The sequence below is a fragment of the Tupaia chinensis genome, unplaced genomic scaffold (assembly GCF_000334495.1).
Source record: "Tupaia chinensis unplaced genomic scaffold, TupChi_1.0 Scaffold000201_1, whole genome shotgun sequence".
Lineage (NCBI taxonomy): Eukaryota > Metazoa > Chordata > Mammalia > Scandentia > Tupaiidae > Tupaia > Tupaia belangeri.
This window is the reverse complement of record NW_006159676.1, coordinates 2,916,492-2,929,620: the sequence shown is the minus strand read 5'-3', so window position 1 is coordinate 2,929,620 and position 13,129 is coordinate 2,916,492. Positions and strand designations below refer to the sequence as shown.

At 49.8% G+C, this 13,129-nt stretch overlaps 2 protein-coding genes across 2 annotated transcripts in view; both read right to left on the bottom strand.

Moving 5' to 3' along the window:
* CCDC194 (coiled-coil domain containing 194) lies at positions 1-3,695 on the bottom strand. Its single transcript, XM_027771284.1, has 2 exons — positions 3,363-3,695; positions 1-105 (listed from the first exon to the last, which is right to left on the bottom strand). The coding sequence occupies exons 1-2, from the start codon at positions 3,693-3,695 to the stop codon at positions 1-3; spliced, it is 438 nt and encodes a 145-aa protein (XP_027627085.1).
* Positions 3,696-8,444: 4,749 nt separating this feature from the next.
* Positions 8,445-13,129, bottom strand: part of BST2 (bone marrow stromal cell antigen 2) — a 5,166-nt gene continuing 481 nt past the window's right edge. The window contains exons 2-5 of the mRNA XM_006147131.3: positions 11,988-12,054; positions 11,770-11,830; positions 9,015-9,127; positions 8,445-8,776 (exon numbers count right to left, since the gene is read on the bottom strand). Of these exons, the coding sequence (XP_006147193.1) occupies positions 9,037-9,127; positions 11,770-11,830; positions 11,988-12,054 (219 nt within the window). The 3' untranslated portion in view covers positions 8,445-8,776; positions 9,015-9,036. The remainder of the gene's footprint in view (positions 8,777-9,014; positions 9,128-11,769; positions 11,831-11,987; positions 12,055-13,129) is intronic.

Genomic DNA, 13,129 nt, shown 5'->3' with positions numbered 1-13,129 from the left:
CTACGCACCTGTCAGCGCCCCGTTCTCGGCCCCCATCTGCGTCTCCTGGGCCTTCGCCTCGTCCATTTCGACCTTCAGGGCCGTTAGTTGGGTCTGAAGCCGGTTCTGCAAAGGCGAGGGGAAATGAATCCAGGAGAAATGAATCCAGGAGGTGTCAAAGGGGTGTAAATTGATCTCCCCGTTTTTGGGGAACAGTGAAAGGACACTGGTGACCCCATTGCCTGAGCTTTGTTGGAATGTCCTCTTTTTTGTTAAACACAAAAGTGAGCCCCGAAGCCTGAGGGACCAAGTGATGACAGCTGCCTGCCTGGAGGAGGGTGTCTCTGCCCAAGTTCATCGTCCCATCTCCCCAAGCCACCATGAAATGGGATCGGCCGGGGTTTTCCACCCGAAATACGCCGATCTGATGGTTAATAACGATGGGGTTTCTGGCATATGTGTGGGTCACTTGCGTGGGACACCCTACAAAACAATTGGCTTCGCCTTCTCAAATCATATTCCAGCAAGGGGCAATGGGAGGATTCGAACCCCCGACATGCTGCCCTTAACCTCAAGCTCTTCTCTTGGGCAGGCAGAAAAGGAGTAGGGGCCCACTTTGATTTTTTTTTAATGCAAGGGCTGAAGAACCAACCGGTGGTGTAGTGGTTATGTTGTTGGACTCCCATGTAGTCGACCATGGTTCAAATCCCGGACCTGGTGTCTTAAACTCACACTGACCATTGCCCATCTCAGTCCCCAAACGGGGTGCTTTCTCATGTTCTTTCTCTCTCTCTCTCTCTCCCAAGCAAGTGCACATGCCCTATAGCAAACTTTTTAAAAATTTTTTGGCATGGGACCAGCAGTTAGCGTAATGGCTATGTCACTGGACTCCCATGTAGTCGACCATGGTTCGAGTCCTGGACCCGGTGGCTTAAAACTCACGCTGGCGCGTGTGCGTGCGTGCCCAAGACCCCAAGAGGAGAATGGAGGAGAAGGGATTGCGGTGTGGCCATCCCCCCTGGGGGGTGATTTCTTGCTTTCTGTCTCTCTCTGTCTGTGTGGCGAGTGCACGTGCCCCATAGCAAAAACCTCTCCAAAAAATTTTTTTGCATGTAGTAAATATTTTTAAGGATTTATTTTATTTTATTTCATTTATTCATTCATTTATTTTAATTTGACTGGAGAGAGACAGACACAGAGAGGGAGAGAGGGGGAAAGTGAGAAAGCAAGCTACCATGATCAGCCATGTGGGAGTGTCCAGCACCTTGACCACCACACCACTTGCAGGTCCCCGCTATAGCAAATTTTTAAAAATAAAGTAAAAAGAGGGACCAGCACGTGGCATGGTGGTTAAGGTGCTGGACTCCCATATTGGTAATCCTGTTCGAGTCCCAGACCTGGCAGCTTGCTTTCTCACTTTCCCTTTCTCTCTCTCTCTCTCTGATCAAATTAAATAATAAATAAAATAAAATTAATAATTATTTGTTTTAAAAAAGGTGCCAGCAGGTGGCTTGGTGGTTAAGGCACTGGACAGTCCCACATGGCCAACTGCAGTTCGAGTCCCGGACCTGATAGCTTGCTTTCTCACTTTCCCTCTCGCTGTCTCTCTGTGTATGTCTCTCTGGTCACAGTAAAATGAGTGAATGAATAAATAAAATAAAATAATGCTTCATACAAATAAAAGGCAAAGGCTACCCAACCTCTGCTAGGTGGGGTACACAGAGGTACGTATTTTTAAAATAATTAAATCTTGCTCTTCTTCTTTATTTATTTTATTTATTTTAATTTTAAGATTGTCATAGGGTATGTGCGCTCACCAGAGACAGAGTGAGAGAGAGAGAGAGAGAGAGAGAGAAAGTAAGAAAGCAAGCTGCCAGGTCCGGGACTCAAACTGTGGTCAGCCATGTGGGAGTCCAACGCCTAAATCTCCAGGCTACCTGCTGTGTCACTCAGTAAATGTTACATAGCTAGGATTTTGAAGACGGTTCTTCTGCAAGGCTCAGAACTGGGAAGGGTTAAGAAAGTTTTCAGGGGGTGGCCCGGGCATAAAGGCAGGACCTGGCGGGTGTCTCCCCCCAAAAGCCAATTTTAACCTCCCTAATTACAGGTGACACAAGTGTCCCTCTCTCAAAATAGCGCTGCTGGAAACAGGTGGGGAGGAGTTGAGTGGGCCGACGGCCGAGGGTTAGCACGGGGCCTCCCCAGATGGGCTGAGGGGTTTAGGGGGTTCCCAGCCACCATTAACCAGAAGGCAGACTCCAGCGTGCCCTGGCATGGTAGGAGTTGGAATAGGAGCATGGTACTATTCTCAATTCAAATAATCAAGGAGGGCCAGTAGGTGTTATGGTTAAGGCACTGGATTCCGCATGGCCAGTTCTGCAGTTCGAATCCCGGACCTGGTGGCTTGAAAATCATACTTGGCGTGTGTACAAGCATGCCCAAAATCCCAAGAGAAGAGTGGCCGAGAGAAAATTGGGGCATGGCCATTTTTTCCTGGGAGATGCCCAGAACAAAATTAATTAAGTTAAAAAAAAAATTGGGGGTCAACAGATGGCAGAGCAGTGACATGGCTAGACTCCTATGTGGCTGGCCACTTGGTTCGAATCTCAGACCTGGTGGCTTCAAAATTATACCCGAGGGGCTGGCAGTTGCGTGGTGGTTAAAGCAGTTGGACTCGCACATGGCTGACCGGGGTTCAAGTCCCAGACCTGGTAGCTTGCTTTCTCACTTTCCTTCTCTGTCTGTCTGGACAATTTCAATAAAATAAAAAAATGAAATAACGACAGGTGAATAAAGTTAAATAAAAGAATAAGAAAAAAAAAGAAAGAAAATCATACCCGGCACATGTGCGTGTGTTCCCAAGATCCCAAGAGGAGAATGGAGGAGAGGAGAAGAAACTGGGGTGTGGCCATCCCCCCAAGGGAATGATTTCTCACTTTTTTCTTTTTCTTTTCTTTCTTTTTTTTTTTTTTTTTTTTTTTTTTTTTTTTAAGAATTATCTATTTAATGTTATTTATTCACGGGGGACCAGCAGTTGGCGTAATTTTACTCATTTATTTATTTTAATTTGACCGCAGAGAGACAGAGAAAGTGAGAATGAGAAAGCAAGCTACCAGGTCCGGGACTCGAACCATTGTCGACCATGTGGGAGTGTCTAGCGCCTTAACCACCCGGCCACCTGCTCGTCTTACAGTTTCTCACTTTTCTTATCACTGTCTCTGTCTCTCTTTTTCTCCAGGGAGCACACACACCCTAAGGGAAAAAACGACACAAAACAACAGCCAAAAAACAACCTTCTAAGGAAAAAAAAAGGTTTGGGAAAACTGAGGCCAGGGCAGCAATTCTGGGGGTGTGTACGCAGCCCCCAACGCCTTTCCACCTACCTGGCGGCCCTCGCAAGCCTTGAGCGCCTTCTCCAGCTCCCGACGGACACCCTCGGCCTGGTCCAGCCTCCTGGTCAGGGCGTCCTCGCGCTCGGTGACCTCTGCCAGCCGCCGCCGGAGCTCCTCCACCTCCTCGGGTGCTGGGTCCCCAGGCTGCACGGTGGCATTGACCCCTGGCTCAGGGCAACGAGGCTTCCGGGCAGCCGAGGCAGCTAAATTCCAGGCCACCAGGGCCCCTCCAGCTGCAGCCGCCGCCAGGAACACTGCAGCCCCGCACAGGGCGAGCACCCTCCAGGCGCGCCCGGGCTCGGGCCCCGGCCCCAGCTCAGCCATGCCGCGGTGCACAGCTCTGCCCCAGACAGCCACGAGCATTTAATTGGCACCTTGGGGGCGCCAGGGACACCCACGGTTCTGCCCCGCCCGACTGTGGCTTCCCATGTCCTTCTGGAGGTTTTGGGCTCTGTCCAGAGGCCAACCCATTCGGTCCAGCTCAAAAAAAGCTGTGGGTGTTGGGTTCCACTTTTGCTTCTGCAAACCACGCGCTACCGTCTAAGCCTCAGTTTGCCCCCCCAACCCACCCCTTGTACATACAAAGTGCACAGGACCGCATCTGTACAGGTTTTTAAGATTTATTTATTTAAAATATTTTATTTATTATCATTATTCTCTCATTTTTGACCAGAGAGAGAGACAGACCGAGAGAAAGGGAGTGTGAGAAAGGAAGCTGCCAGGTCCGGGACTTGAACCCTTGTCAGCTATGTGGGAATCCAGTGCCTCCATCACCATGCTACATGCCTGCACCTAATGGCTTTTAAAAAACATCATTTTATTGGGGCCAGCAAGTGGCATGGTGGTTAAAGGCGCTGGACTCCCACATGGCCAACCGCGGTTCAAGTCTTGGACCTGGGTTTTCCTCTCTTCCTCTCTCTCTCTCTCTCTATCTCTCTCTGATCAAACTGGAAAATAATAATGAGGGAACCAACAGTTAGCGTAATGGCTCTGTCGCTGGACTCCCACGTAGTCGATCGTGGTTCGAGTCCTGGACCCAGTGGCTTGAAACTCACACGGGGTGCGTGTGCGTGCGTGCCCAAGATCCCGAGAGGAGAATGGAGGAGAAGGGATTGCGGCGTGGCCATCTCCCCTGGGGGGTGATTTCTCGCTTTCTGTCTCTCTGTCTCTCTGTCTGTTTGGCGAGCGCACGCGCCCTATAGTGAAATCCCCTCCAAAAAAAAAAAAAAAAAGAAAGAAAATAATAATGATAATAATAATAAATAAAGTTAAATAAAATAATTCTTTAAAAAATCATTTTATTGAACTTTATCCATTTGGATATTTTATTTATTTATTTATTGGAGAGGTTTTTGCCATAGGTCATGTGCACTCGCCAGAAAGACAGAGAGACGGAGAGACAGAAATCAAGAAATCACCCCCCAGGGGGGATGGCCACGCCGCAATCCCTTCTCCTCCATTCTCCTCTTGGGATCCTGGGCACGCACGCACATGCGGCTGGCGTGAGTTTAAGCCACCAGGTCCGGGGCTTGAACTGCAGTTGACTACGTGGGAGTCCAGTGATGTAGTCATTAGGCCAACTGTTGGTTCCCATTTGCTTATTTATTTTAATTTGACCACAGATGGACAGGGAGAGAGAGAGAGAAAGTGAGAAAAGAAGTGGACAGGTCTGGGACTCGAACATCGGTCCGTTACGTGGGAGTCCAGCGCCCTTAACCACTATGTCACCTACTGGCCCCTGTGAAGGGGGATTTTTGTCCTCATACTGTGGATGGGGAAACCAAGGCTGGGAAATGGGAGGCCACTCTATTGACCAAAGTTGGCCTGGCTACACCTGCTGGGAGGCGGACTGCCGCGAGCGTGGAGGAAAGCAGAGACCCGCTCCACCTTCCTGCCCCTTCTCCGTTTGGCCGCTAGGGGGCAATCTTCTAACGTGAATCGGATTCAGGGCCTTTTACAATCAGCCGAGGGGTTCTTTTTCTTCTGAGCATCCAAACCCCATTCGCCTGCCCTCCTCCCTTCTACAAGGACCTTCCTCTTCATGGCCCACTCCTGGGGTCTCCCTCAATGCTCTCCTATCAAGAGTATTTCCGTTCCAGGACTTTGCTTTGACTTTTTTTCTTTTTTCTTTCTTTTTTTGAGAGGTTTTTGCTATAGGGCGCATGCGCTCGCCAGACAGAGAGAGACAGAGAGACAGAAAGCGAGAAATCACCTCCCAGGGGGGATGGCCATGCCGCAATCCCTTCTCCTCCATTCTCCTCCTGGGATCTTGGGCATGCACGCACACGCGCCTGGCGTGAGTTTAAGCCACCGGGTCTGGGACGCGAACTGTGGTTGACTTCATGGAAGTCCAGCGACATAGCCATTATGCTAACTGCTGGTTCCTTGACTTTTTTTAAAATAAAGAATTATTTTATTTGTTTATTTACTTATTTTTAAATTTGACCAGAGAAAGAGAGTGAGAAAGCAAGCTGCCAGGTCTGGGACTCAAACCACAGTCAGCCATGTGGGAGTCCAGCGTCCTTAACTACTATGCCACCTGCTGGTCCCCAACTATTTTTTTTTTAAGAGAGATTTTTGCTATAGGGTGCGTGTGTTCGCACCTATAGAGAGACAGACAGTGAGAAATCATCACCCCTTGGGGGGATGGCCAGGCCACAAGCCCTTCTCCATGTTCCTCTTAGGATCTTGGGCACACAGGCACACATGCTCAGCCACCGAGTCCAGGAATCGAACCGTGGTTAGCCATGTAGGAGTCTAACAGAGTAACCATGACACCATCTGTTGGTCCCTGGACTTTATGGACCTTTCATTTTAAGCAGCTCAGAAAGATACGTGGGGGGGGTGAGGAGGGGGAACGGACAGACCAGCAGTTAGCGTAATGGCTATGTCGCTGGACTTCCACGTAGTCGACGGCAGTTCGTGTCCTGGACCCGGTGGCTTAAACTCACACCGGGCGCGTGTGCGTGCGTGCCCAAGATCCCGGGAGGAGAATGGAGGAGAAGGGATTGTGGTGTGGCCATCCCCCCTGGGGGGTGATTTCTTGCTTTCTGTCTCTCTCTCTCTTTCTGGAGAGCACATGCGTCCTATAGCAAAAACATCTTAAAAAAAAAAAATCTTGAAAATCCGGCACATGTGCATGTGTGCCCAAGATCCTGAGAGGAGATTGCAGCGTGGTTGCCCTTCCTGAGGGCTGACTTCTCACTTTCCCTCTCTCCCTCCCTCCGCTTGGCAAATGCATGTGGAAAACCTTAAGAGAGAGAGAGACAGAGAGAGAGAGAGAGACTCAAAACTAAATAAAAAGAGGGACTAGCAATTAGCGTAATGGCTGTGTCACTGGACTCCCACGTAGTTGACCGCGGTTCAAGTCCCGGACCCGGTGGCTTAAACTCACGCCGGGTGTATGTGAGTGCATACACATATACAAGCCCAAGATCCCGAGAGGAGAATGGAGGAGAAGGGGTTGCAGACTGAAAGCTGCCACCCCTCCTCACAAAAGCAGGCACAGCCTTTGTTGTTGTTTTGGGAGAGAGATTTTTGCTAAGGCACCTCCACTTTCCAGAGACACAGAGAGAGAGAGACAGAGAGACCTTAACCAGCAAACGCCACTTGCCGGCCGCACCTGGTCTGTTCTTTAAGCTGCTGGGGCCAGGATTTGAACCGCCCTTGGCCACGTGAGATCATGACTACCTGGCTGGCCCAAGCATCTCTGTGTCATGAGCTAGAGAGACGGAGACAGAGAGACAGAGACAGAGAGACAGAGAGACAGAGAGAGAGAGCATTTTTACCCAGCAGGGTCTTTTGGTGGTTTGTTTATTTCCTTTTGTTTTCGGTTTGCCAGAGAGCGTGCGTGCTCCGTGCTCCGGAGAGAGGCAGAAAGAGAGAAGGAAACTGAGAAATCATTCTCCCCCCAGTCCCCCAGCCCCCCAGTCCCTCATCTCTTCCTCTGCTGTTATCTTCCTTCCTCCAAGTCCCGCTGGAGGAATCTCGACTATTGTCTTTGTAACTTCCTGTCCTCGGCACTGGGGCCACGGTTACTCCGTCCTGCACTTCTGCATTGTCCTCCAGGCCCAGTAAATGAACACAGCCTCTCCCTGCAGGGACCCCCACCCCTAAACACTGCCCCTGCCCCGAGCAGGCTCCTCTGACCCCTTATTTCCCTCTCATTCACCAGACTCCACCCTTCCGGTCTGGGTGAGAACTTTGAAAGCTCCCGTCTTCCCACCAGGGGTTATGGCCACGCTGCAGTCCCTTCTCTTCAATCATTCTCTTGCGGTGTGGGGCACGCATGCGCACATGCCGGGAGTGTTTTTCAAGCTGCCGGAGCTGGGACTTGAACCAACTGCCGTAACCACGACGCCCCTGGTTGGTCCTCTGTAGACAGATACTAGCACTTTTTTTTTTTTTTGGAGAGGTTTTTGCTATAGGGCACGTGCGCCAGGTCCGGGACTCGAACCACAGGCGTCTACCTGGGCATTCCGCGACAGTCGTCTACATGGGAATTCAGCGACATAGCCATTACGCTAACTGCTGGTCCCCAGATTAATCATTTCTGAGGGCATGTTCTGATCACAATGGAATGTTCATGGTCTTTATGGCTCCAGGCAAGGTCCAGTGATTGGGTCTTATCTTAATGTAATTGGGAGAAGAGGAGTTTTAAGGACCATAGGAAGGCAGGTTCCCAGTCATAGGAATTTCACAGTTCATCCCGGAGATGCTCCTCCAAGATGGAGTCATGCCTGCTTCAAAGATAATCCCAGAGGGGGGACAGTTCCTGCCCCAACCCATGGATTTCTTTTCCATTTTATGTATTTATTTAAAAGCATTATTTTATTTTACTTCATTCATTCCTTTATTTTAATTTGACCAGAGTGAGAGAGAGAGAAAGTGAAAAAGCAAGCCTCCACATCCGGGACTCGAACCACAGTCAGTTATGCGGGAGTCCAGCAGCTTAACCACCCCATCACCTGCCCATCCCAACCGCATGGGTGTGTAAAAACATACGGAGACGGGAAATCGAGGGTTATTTACTCTCACTCAATAACCCTCAGTACTTCACAAAGATCCAGAAACTCGAGTTTTTTCTCCCGAGGAGGTGTTTATTTTCAGGGGAGCAAGAAAGTGACCCTCTAAAAACCGTAATGGCAAGAAGCACGTGCCTCTTCCCCACGCCACGGCCAAGCCCAAGGTAGGACACAGGCAGGGGCGGGAGGCAGTCCTGGATCAACTCAGCTGCTTCTCCAAGCCAGGGCTGTCCCTTGTTCCCAGCTTTGGTGCTGCATCATACGTTTGCTTCCCTCCACCCCCGGGATCCTGTGCCCTCCCCCTCCTCCAACCGTGTGCCCCATGTCCTCCTCAAGGGGACGTCAACACCGGACCGAAGCCGAATCAATGCGGGTTGCGCCCTACGGAACAAGATAAGCAGTTTCAGAGCAGAGTTCAGAGCAGAACGCTGGCCCCGCCCCCTCTAGGCCACGCCCACACGGACACGCCCCAGGAAACCACGCCCCATCCCCTAAGATCCCTCCGCCCTGCGCCCAGGCCCCTCCTCTGCAGCGCACCTGCCAGCCCCTGACTCCCTACCGCCCCCTCCCCACCCTCTTCTCCCGGGCACCCCCTCCTCGTCGAGCACCCCCTCCTCACCCGTGGCTGGCGTGCTGGGATCTCAGAGGAGCAGAGCATAGAGGCCCAGGAAGAGAATTAGCAGGCTCCCCACCGAGCTGGGGGCTGAGTTTCTACTCCTGCTTAGTTCTCTCCTGGAGTGGAGACGGGGGACAACTTAGATGCCAGGCCTGCAACAGCTGATGTCACTTTAGGTTCATTCCTACCTCCCCACCCCTCCCACCCCCCAACCAAGTCACTGAGGAAGGCAGTTTGGCTGAGTGATCCCAGGGACGATATTGTCCTTCTCTGCGTGCCAAACTTGAACCCCTGGGACAATGGGATTTTTGAGAGCAAAGGGGGTCAGGGTGAAATTCAGTGCCTTCCGCGTGCCTCGGGCCTATTTTCTTCTTTCCTTAAAAATGTATTTCTTTATTTTAATTTGACCAGAGAGGGACAGAGTGAGAAAGCGAGAGAGTGAGAAAGCGAGCCGCCAGGTCCAGGACTCGAACCCTTATTGACCATGTAGGAGTCCAGAGTCCATAACCAACACACCACCATCAGCTCTTAGGGCAGATGGCTAATCTTGTCTTTTTCTTTTCTTGTACTATTTTTATTATTTTTTTTTCTCGAGAGGTTTTTGACATAGGGTATGTGCGCTTGCCAGACAGAGAGAGACATAGAGACAGAAAGCGAGAAATCACCCCCCAGGGGGCATGGCCACGCCACAATCCCTTCTCCTCCATTCTTCTCTCAGGATCTTGGGCACGCATGCACAGGCGCCCGGCATGAGTTCTAAGCCACCGGGTCCGGGACGCGAACTGCGGTCAACTACGTGGGAGTTCAGCGACATAGCCATTACACTAACTGCTGGGCCCTTGTCTTTTTTTTTTTTTTATTTTAGGGACCAGCAGGTGGCATGGTGGTTAAAGAGACTCGATTCCCACATGGTCAACTGTGGTTTGAATCCCGGACCTGGTGGCTTGTTTTCTCCCTTTCTTTTTCTCTCTCTCTGTTTCTCTCTGTTCCAATTAAAAAATAGCAACAAATGGACTTAAATAAATAAATAATTATTTAAAAAGAAATATTTTATTGGGGCCAGCAGGTGGTATGGTGGTTGAGATGCTGGACTCCCACATGGCCAACCATGGTTCTAGTCCCAGACCTGGCAGCTTGCTCTCTCATATTCTGCCCTCTCTGGTGAGCACATGTGCCCTGTATCAAATTAAAAATAAGTAAATAAATAAATAATTATTTAAAAAGAAATATTTTATTGGGGCCAGCAGGTGGTATGGTGGTTGAGATGCTGGACTCCCACATGGCTGAACATGGTTCAAGCCCTGGACCTGGCAGCTCCCTTTCTTGCTTTCTCTGTCTCTTTCTCACTCTGTCCCTCTCTGGTCAAATTAAAAATAAATAAATGAATAAATAAAATTAAAAAAAGAGATAATAATCATTAAAATTAAATAAATAATTTTAAAAGAATTATTCGGCTTTTTAAAAATAATTACTTAATTTTTTAAAGAATTATTTATTTAATTTTAATGATTATTATCTCTTTTTTTAATTTTATTTATTCATTTATTTATTTTTAATTTGACAGAGAGAGAGAGAGAGAGGAAGTGAGAAAGCAAGCCACCAGGTCCGGGACTCAAACCATGGTTGGCTAAAACCGCAGTCAGCCACGTTCTGGCCTCATGCCAACTGCTGGTCTCCCTACTTACTTAATTTTATTTATTACTTTTTAAATAATTATTTTATTTAATCTTATCCATTGTTATTCCTTTTTTCTTTTTTCTTAAAGGTGACCAGAGACAGACAGAAAGAAGGGAAGTGAGACCAAGCTGCCAGGTCCAGGACTCAAACCGCAGTCAGCCACGTAGTAGTTCAGCTTCCTTAACCACCATGCCACCTGCTGGCCTCAATTTTATTTATTCTCATTATTATTGTTATTTTAATTTGATCAAAGAAAGAGAGAGAGAGAAAAAAGGAAAGTGAGAAAGCAAGCTGCCAGGTCCCTTGGTGCTTAGTGGCTCCTTTTTTTTTTTTTTTTTTAACATTTATTTATTTATCTATTTATTTGTTTGTGAGTTATTTATCTATTTATTTGTGAGTTTCAAGCCACCGGGTCCAGGTCTTGAACCACAGTTGTCCATGTGGGAATCCAGCACTCCAACCACCATACCACCTGCTGGTATTGCCTTCAGACATAAAGATCGTCACATCCATTGGGGTCAGCAGATGACATGGTTACATCGCTGGACTCCCAAGTAGTCAACTGCGGTTCGAGTCCCGGACCCAGCAGCTTGAAACTCATGCTCGGCGCATGTGCGTACGTGCCCAAAATCTCAAGAAGAGAATGGAGGAGAAGGGATTGCAGCGTGGCCATCCTCCCAACCCTCTGGGGGTAGTGATTTCTCACTTTCTGTCTCTCTGTCTGTCTCTGTCTCTCCCACAAGTGCATGAGCCCTATAGCAAAACTCTCTCTAAAAAATATTAAAATAAAGATTGTTACATCCATCCACAGTTGGCTCGAGAACGAAGGACAGACTACCTGAGCCAGATAGGACCCCCCAGATAACCAAACAATCCAAGGGCCAACAGATGTCCCTTCCCAGGGTCACCTTAATGACATGACTTCCAGTCCCTGCACTTCAGAAAGGCCAGCACGACCCGGCATCACCTGGCCCCTTTCCTCTCGGCTTACTTTCTGAATCTGGGAAATGTTTTCAGGGTTGGGACACGGGCCCGCCCTCACATTGGGTCTTGGGGTATGGCCCGCGGAAGCGTCACTAACCTCAGTCGGTCCAGGTCTGCCAACGTCTGCTGCAGCTTGTCATTCAAAGTTGCAATCTCTCCTGGGGGCGGGACATTTCAGGGCGTGTCTCTGTGTGGCCACGCCCCCACCGCGCCCGCCCTGGGACGACTCTCTCCCAATGTCCAACCCTCGATCCCCCCGCGTGCACCCCCTCTTCCTCCCGCTCTCCCTGGAACCCTGGCCAGCTTCCTCCTCACCCTGAAGCTGCTGTTCTCGCTTTTGGTTCCGATCTTTCTCCTCCTTCTCTGCCGCCATCAGGGACACCTGGAACAGAGGGGCGGGTCAGGAATCGGGGTTCTGGCCTTCGTGGGGTTAGCTGCTGTCTCTGGGCCCTGAATCCCTCCTCCCTAAGCCCTGGAAGCAGAGGAGCTTAGGTGCAAACCCCCTCTGCGATCCAGACCATCCACTCTTCACCTGTCTCCAATAACAGGCAGCTTCCCAGGTCAAAAAAAAAAGGCATGTGAGCTTCAAAATGAGAGTTGCTTTGAGTTTTGTTTTTTGAATAGTAAGTTATAGGGTACATGCTCTCACTGGAGACAGAGACAGAGAGAGAGAGAGAGAGAGAGAGAGAGAGAAAGAGAATCCCCCTGGGAGGATGACTGTGACGGATTCCTTCTCTATTCTCTCGGGGTTTTGGACACACATGCACACGTGCCAAGCATGTTTTTCAAGCCGCTGGGTCTGGGACTTGAATCACACTGTCAGGTACGTGGGATCCATGTTACTGGCTGGCCCCAAAAGGCAAGTTTTGAGGTTTCCCCTCACCTCCCCACCTCCTGACACACATAGGAATTTGGAAGCTCTCTATATCCAAACCGTCTAGAAATTTCCAGATCACCCGGGCCATCTCCCAAAAAGATGTACAGGCCCTTATCAAACCCAGAATATGAGGTTTCCTGTTAGATTTGCAGTGAGAGTTTCAAGGTCCCCCATAGCAGAACCCTGTGAAAACTTAAAAGGCTTTCCAAATGCAGTGGAAGTTTCAAGGGCCCCCTTTTCTGGGTCTGGTAAAGACCTCCCTCCAGTCCCTAGTCTCCCCCAAGGCTTGTACCCACAGGGAGTCTCAACCTCCTATCAGGGATCCGCAAGTGTTTGATTTCTCCAACTCCTAATGGGGATTCCGAGGTCCCAGATGTGGGTGCTCACAGATGACTTAAGGCGTTACCCCATGCCAGTCCCCTGGAATAAGGTTAGAGAGCCCCTAACCCTGCTGGGGAACTTCAGGTCCTCTGATGTAGAGGCCACGGGGCGGTTTCAAGGACTTCCCCCACCTCCCCTAAAACCCTACGTGGTATTTTCTGGAGCGGGTCAAGGCCCGCCCCCCCTCACTCCCCCAAGC